General features: G+C 32.9%; 1 protein-coding gene across 1 annotated transcript; it reads right to left on the reverse strand.

The window, feature by feature from the left end:
• Positions 1–5554: 5554 nt before the first annotated feature.
• LOC149881416 (zinc finger MYM-type protein 1-like) lies at positions 5555–6883 on the reverse strand. Its single transcript, XM_090067985.1, has one exon. It carries the CDS (start codon positions 6881–6883, stop codon positions 5555–5557), a length of 1329 nt encoding a protein of 442 aa, XP_089924111.1.
• Between the last annotated feature and the right edge of the window lie 722 nt (positions 6884–7605).

Below are 7605 nucleotides of genomic sequence, written 5' to 3' on the forward strand. Positions count from 1 at the left end.
TTAAAACATTTTATAACTTTAAAAATATTTTTGTTGATTTCAAAAAATCGTCTGCAAAGCAGTAAATTTTGTCGGCGCCGACGTCTGCGCAGACGTCTGCGCAGACAAATTATACTGTCTGCGCAGATCTGCGCAGATCTGCGCAGATAGTCCGAACCCTAGTTTTTTCTTTCATTACTGGGTTGTCGGAGGAGACGATGGCTTGGTAGACAACGTTTTTTACAAGGCAGTTCTGATTTAAGGACACTTAGTTTTATCCATGCAATTACAAGTTTTTTCACTAATATTGGGGTTATTTTGCTGGTTTTTTTGCAGAATGTTCAAGTTGTGGGAATTTATGATATCTTTTATCTTGGCATGCAGCTGTAACTCACTTTAATGTAATTTCTATTGAATATCTTGTGGAGTTTGTGGTTTACTGGAAAATATTTGTCAATCAAATTTAAAAACCGCTTTCCTATATTTGTGCAAACATTTTTGCTGTAAGGAGGATTGAACCAGATGATCTTTCGCTTACGGCTTTTGTTGTTAACATGTTGTAAATCGGGGATGTATTTAAGCTTTTGGTTGAAACCTGATTTTTTTAAGGCTTCCTCGTACATATAGGAAGAATTTATGAAGATATGTTCGCTAGATGAATTGGCCGACAATCGTAGCTTGATGGAATGCGGGATCTGCTTTAAAATGTTAGGTGGATGGTTGGATTCAGCATGAATATAGCTTAAAACATTCTCAGGTTTACAATAAGGCCGGAAAGAGTAGTCATTGAGGTTTAGAGTAACGTCAAGATAATTGACGATTTTTAAATTACATTGTATGGAAATAAGTAGGCCATTGTTTTTGAAGATTTGGACAAAGTGCTTTTTTATTCTTTACATTTGTGTGCCGCTGGTGTTTTTAAATATAGCTAAACCGTCACCACGATATAATCCAAAATCAGTCTTATTATAGTGTTGCGAGAGTTGGAACAGTAGAAAAATACCAACAAGTTCACAAACCTCGGCACCGTCAAAAGCACCCATGGTAACATCAAACAAACCGCTTTTCTTTTTAACCCAAACTTGCTCATTATTGAATAGTAACGATTTTCTTGCGTGTTTGATAATCGTTTTTTGTTCATTGCTAGTTGGTGTGTGTTTCTCAGCAAAGCTAATTGCGTTGTTTAAAAGATTTTCATTGATTGATGGGTAGAAATCGTTTATGTCAAAAATAAGAAACTTATGCAAGTGTTTTTCAGTAACTCTCTTAAACCAATCAGTAACATTTTGAGTACATGTCCATTGATTGAGAGAATATGTTTGATATCATGGTTTATTTTTGATAGTATGTGTATATATATATATATATATATATATATATATATATATATATATATATATATATATATATATATATATATATATACATATATATATATATATATATATACATATACACACACACACGCATACACACACACACACACACACACACACACACACACACTGGCTAGAGAGTATATCAAAGGTACTTTGATCTATATATATATATATATTAATGGGTTATTTTGACTACCATAATGGCTGACTTTATTAAAACTTTGGAAGAAAAAAAGCCAAAAACTATGCGTTTTAATTTTGGAAGTATACATATTTAGCACTTAGTTCAGATTTTTTTGACAACATATATTGTGTTTACTAATGCATATGATTGATTAAATGTAAAAAAATCAGGAGTGGGGAGAGTTTCAACCTGGGGTTCATTTTGGAAAACAGTGTTGCTTCACTTTTTCTTTACAGAATTTTTGTGAAGTTAGACATCTAGATAATATATACAATTGGGAAGGATTAACTTGTAAAACCGGTAAAGATAGGCAAAACGACACCTTCACTCGACTTGAAGATTTATTATATATTTGAACTAAAATTTGGCATTTTAAAAAAAAAAAAAAATTGGAATATTGTAAAAAATATCGTTATTATACCGATAAATATCGGTATTCTCGTTATTTTTATGTATTCCGTTAGACCGATAAAAAAAAGCCGATAATATCGTTTCAACCGATAAGTTATCGTTTGGTTATCGTTTCAAACGATAAGTTATCGTTTCGTAGGCAAACTCATGTCGTTTGATATCGTTATCATTTTATATCGTTATCGGTTCAAAATATCGGTTCATACCGATATACCGATAACGATACGCAGACCCTTAGTCTAAAAGCGTTGTTTCTTATACGTTTTCTAATATTTAAACGACGATCTTTCATAATCTGTAATAAAATGGGGGGGGGGGGGGGGTTGCAAAATTAACATAGTGCCTTATATATATATATATATATATATATATATATATAACAAAATTAGAATCCATTGGACTTAAACTAAGGGCTATAGTGTCTAATGAAGTAAGCCCAAATAGAAAATTCATTAATATTCATAAACCGGAAGACTGCAGCAATATAGTAGATGGAGTAGTTCACTAAACATGGAACAATTGTGCTCTAGGTAGCTACAAAACTTCTTGATATTTCGTACTTTTTATTACCTCTCAAATTATAGATGTACTCAGTGCCGGTTTTAGCACTACCAGCGCCCTGGGCGAGATTTCTACGGCGCCCCTAGCTCAATTGAACTCCATACAAAAAAAGGTTAATTTTCGCCCCTTTATATTCGGCGCCCTGGGCCATTGCCCAACCAGGCCCTACCCTAACGCCGCCACTGCATGTACTAAAGTATTCAAGTAAATGATCTCAATTTCTTTTCATCATCCGCGTTATTTCTTAAAATATTAAGAATGCCTTGTTATATAAAGTTAAGCTTAAAACTTGGTTCTATTGGTGTTATTTTTAATAAGTGAAAGCAAGTTGATATGACTGGTTGGGCGAGCCCAAAAATTTTTGACGAATCCGACAGACTTTAAGAGAATTGAATTTCTATTGTTTAAAACAATAGATTTTTAAGAATGCGCAACTAGCATGGTTTGCAAAAAAACAAAAATGTTGCACGTCCATTTCTAATACTTCCACGATTGAAGACATCTTAAGCTGCTTACTCCAAAAGACGTCTTGTTAAGATGTCTTAAGGACATCTTAAACTGGTTGTTCCGACAGACGTCATGTTAAGAAGGCTTGCGAACGTCATAAACTTGTTGTTCTGACAGACGTCTTGTTAAGATGTCTCACGGATGTCTTAAACTGGTTATTCTGAAAGACATCTTAAACTGGTTATTCCGAAAGACGTCTTTAACTGGTTATTACGAGAGACGTTTTATTAAGATGTCTTAAGGACGTCTTAAACTGGTTGTTCCGACAGACGTCCTGTCAAGATGTAACACGGATGTCTTAAACTGGTAATTCTGAAAGACATCTTGTCAAGATGTCTCACGGATGTCTTAAACTGGTTATTTTAAAAGACATCTTGTCAAGATGTCTCACGGATGTCTTAAACTGGTTATTCTGAAAGACGTCTTGTTAAGATGTCTTAAGGATATCTTAAACTGGTTGTTAGAAGATGTCTTAATGAGGTGTTGAAAAGCCGTCTTAAACACGTCTTTAACTTGTTGTAGACGTCTAGACGAGTTAAAGATAAGTTACATACGTCTTAAAGTCGTCTTATGTTGGGTGGGGAGATTGAGGATTCTGCTATGAGTCTGAGATTTATTTCATTAAAGAAAGGCAAGGTTTATTAGTTGAAAAATTAAGATTGTGTTGTTTGCCCTCAGAAAGTTTTTATTGCAAAAAATCTTAACACAATGTTCTATTAGAGTGAAATGTCAGTTAGCACTGTTTTATTCATTATGTTGATGAATGTTACAAAAAACATTTTATTTGTACAAATATGTCTTCTTGCAGTATCTAATTCAGTATAGATGCAATTGTTTCAAACAATCCCTTTTCTGATCTTTTATCTCTTCTTAAAGAGAATCACTCTTCCTTTCTTTAACCTCAAAAACGTATTTTTATATTTGTTAATGAGCTTTTTATGGTTTTCTATTATTACTTGTTTTGTTGTTCCTACGTCTACTAAACATTTCTTTACATCACTGAATATTTAAGTCTACGCCCTCACAATACTAAAAAATTCATCAAGTCAGGAAACAAAGCCAACTTCTAAGATTAATAGTATCCCCAGGAGAACATGAGAAAAAAACTGCATTTCTGACAGATGTAAGTATAATTGCCCCTCGATTCCAATATTAGATTAAATTTTTAGTATTTAAATTTTCTGTCAACGCTGATTAAGCGCTTGGTCACGGGAAAACATTTTTTAATGTGCTTGTTAAATAAGAAATTATTCTGCACTTGTTAAATAATTGCTCATAAATATTCTTCAGAGTTTTAAAGTAATTGCATTTTAGAAGAAGCTTACATAATCGAAGAAGAGTTTGCATACACTCTTTTTATTTAAAATGTTTTTATTTTAAATAGACACCGAAATGAGAGGCGTTATTTGATATCGTTTGACCATATAACTACTTATTTATTGCATTTACCATATTTTCAACCGCTGGCAGGGGCGTTGCGTGAGAAAATTCCAGGGGAGAGAGACCTTATTTTTCCCAACTGCTTAACATAGTTTTCACAACTGTTTTTTATAATTCAAGAATTCAAAAAATCAATTTCTGTCCTATTTACAAAGTATACTGATTGTTATACTACATTGCACTCACTCTCATGAATTGCCAATTATCAGTATTTATTGACTTCTTTTAACAAAACATAGCTTCCTTTACATTTATACAAAATATTCATTTCAAAAAACGTCTAAAGGTTTTACCCATTCATACTGAAACTGTATCAGTCCAAAAAAATGTTACAATTTACAAATCCAATAAAAACTTTACAAACCATTTTGGCAGCATAAAAGCAGTTTAAAATTTACGGAAATGAATTAGTACAAAGGAATGGAAAATATTATTTTATTTCAAAACTTATACGCACAATATTTTATCATCACTATCATTTTTTGTCAACTGTTTGATTTTAATATGACGTTTCTTCAATTGAGCCCATCGTTTAACAAGATGTTCGGGGTTAACTCCTTTACAAAGTTCTTTTTCGCACTTTAGTAGCATGAGACTATCCAATCTCTCGTCACTCATTGTTGTTCTCAGATGTGATTTTACAATCTTGAGTTCATTGAAAGAACGCTTATTTGATGCTACACCATAAGCAGCTGTGAAAAATGCATAGTTTATGGGCTTGTTTCAGTATATCCTTTAACTTCACAACATGGTACAAAATGTCTTGCAGAGTCTTAGCTGGTGTTCTTGATGACTTAAAATCTTTATGACCTTCTTCTAAACAGATATCTATCAAAATTTCCATCTGGCTTTTCAGCACATGAACGTCTGGAATATGATTCTTGTATCCAGGAGGAAAAAGTTTGTTTGCTTTTAAGTTTTCAATACTCAAATTATCCTTATATAAAGGAAAACTAAAAATTTTGGTGATAGGGGCAAATACTTCCTTTAATGCTGCCGAGTTTTCTGTTAAACCCATGGCTAGAGAGTCTATGACCTCTTTGAATTCTTTCCGGTAAAAAGCTTTCATCTCCATTGCTATTAATCTATGGTGTCATTCGTAATCATTTTCTGCATCGATGTGTAATTTCCTAGAAAATATTACTGCACTTTCAATCAAATTATTCATAGCATCTGTATCGTTACTGATATTTTGTATGTTCTTGGCAGTACTTTCAATTACATTTATACTGTCAATAACATTGAAGTTTGGACTTTCTAAGATTTCTGTTAATATTTTTATCTTCTCAATGATATTCTTCATGAAGAAAAGAGTAATAATGAAATCAAAAGTTGTTACTTTTTTCAGAAGTCCGATTGCCTTAGTTCTTGTGTTAGTATAAAAAATCTTATTATTTGAGATGCTCTGAAGAAGATCAATAACCTTCTCTAAACACTGATTTAAAGCCTTAATAGATTTTGCTCGTGCGGTCCATCTTATTCTAGACAGGTTTACAAGTTGTAGTGCACTGTCAATGTCTTCCTTTTTTTTTTTTAAATGACTAAATCTTTTTTTGCTTGATGTGAAGAAAACATGCAACTGTTCGAGGACATTAAACAATTCTTGTATTAAAGTATTAACATTGCATGCATGTTCAAGAGCAGTGTTTGTTCTGTGGTATTGACAAGGTATGTAGGGTACATTATGGCCAACGTCTTCTGTTATATACTTTTGTACTCCTTTAAATTGTCCAGACATTGAACTCGCGTAATCATACGACTGAAAAGCCATCTTTGATGTGTCAATGCCTTCTTTATGTAAAGAAGATAAAATTAGCTCAGCCATCCCTTTTCCAGTCTTATCAGTGCATTCAACGGATTTCAAAAGCCTTTCCCGAATCTCACCGTTTTCGCTGGCTGTTCTCACAACTATACTCACTATGTCCTTATGTGACATATCGGGAGTTGTGTCGGCCATCACGGAAAAAAAATCGGAGCTATTAATTTCTTCTATGATCTTTACCTTTAATTCAGTTGCAATTAAACTAATCATTTCATTTTGAGACGATGGACTTGTGTATGTAACTCTATATGGACGAAGGGCTCTATCTTCAATCCAGGCTTTTAGTGTGGGATTGTGGCGAGAGATAAGATTCACTACTGCAACAAAGTTACCTTGATTAGCACTGTCCGATTCCCTAAACGCTAGCCTTTGGCTTCCTAAAGTCTTGCATGTATCAATAAGAATTTCAACAGTTTTTCTATTCTGTACCTCTATTTTTTGCTCTTCTATAAGAGCAAGTCTATTGGATTTATCAATAAGGTGATCTATATGACCTTTTTTCATAAGAAAGTGACAATATTCACTTAATGCAACTTTATGTGCTTGAGAGGTAAAGTGTGCCTGAAGCTTTCCAAGTTTGTCTTTCCCATAGCTTTTCATCTTGGACCAAGATCTTACTCCAACATTTATACCACTGGGGATTAAATCTATTTTTACCGTCACTTGGGAAACTAGCAAGTTTTGGTTGGTGTGGTCCTAACTGGATTAAATACGATTTTTGATTTTCCGTAATTGTATGTGGACGTAATCTTGGGTCATGGCTTATCAATGCTGATGAATCTGATTTGTCAATTATAATACTTTAAGCTTTGATATCGAGTTTTCTTATAAAAGCATTTCCCATTTTCAAAACATTTTTTGACATTTCAACCACAGAACTTGTTGCATTTACAATTTCAATCGCAGCGAATTTTTCGTTTACTAATTCTTCTTTACAATATTTTTTATAAATGTCATTACAATCTTTAAGATTATCTAATAAAACACCCAAATTTCCCATGAGCAAAGTCCAACTTGTTGTTTAACTGCTTACTTCAGAAGTATCCAAGTTAATAATATTCATGTCATCCTTTTCATCTCGGTCAGGAAACTGGTTTAAATGATCTGATTTAGAATTTAGTTCTGTAAGTTTCTCTGCTTGTTCCTGGACCCGAGTTTTCCCCTTTTGCATTATTATCTTGAATATTTGAACTTGCATCCTCTTCAAATTTTTTTATCAGAAGATGTTGATTCTTCTTCTATGGATATACTACATGTTGAAGTCGATGTTTCAATTATTATCAAGTCTAACTTTGTATGTTCACTAATTTGTATTTCATCAT

The sequence above is a fragment of the Hydra viridissima genome, unplaced genomic scaffold (genome assembly GCF_058129835.1).
Source record: "Hydra viridissima isolate aposymbiotic clone 2 unplaced genomic scaffold, HvirCarnegie_v1 scaffold_12, whole genome shotgun sequence".
In the NCBI taxonomy this organism is placed as follows: domain Eukaryota; kingdom Metazoa; phylum Cnidaria; class Hydrozoa; order Anthoathecata; family Hydridae; genus Hydra; species Hydra viridissima.

Excerpts from the sequence above, each read along its gene's own strand:
- LOC149881416 (XM_090067985.1), bottom strand. The coding sequence starts at position 6,883 with ATGAAAAGCTATGGGAAAGACAAACTTGGAAAGCTTCAGGCACACTTT.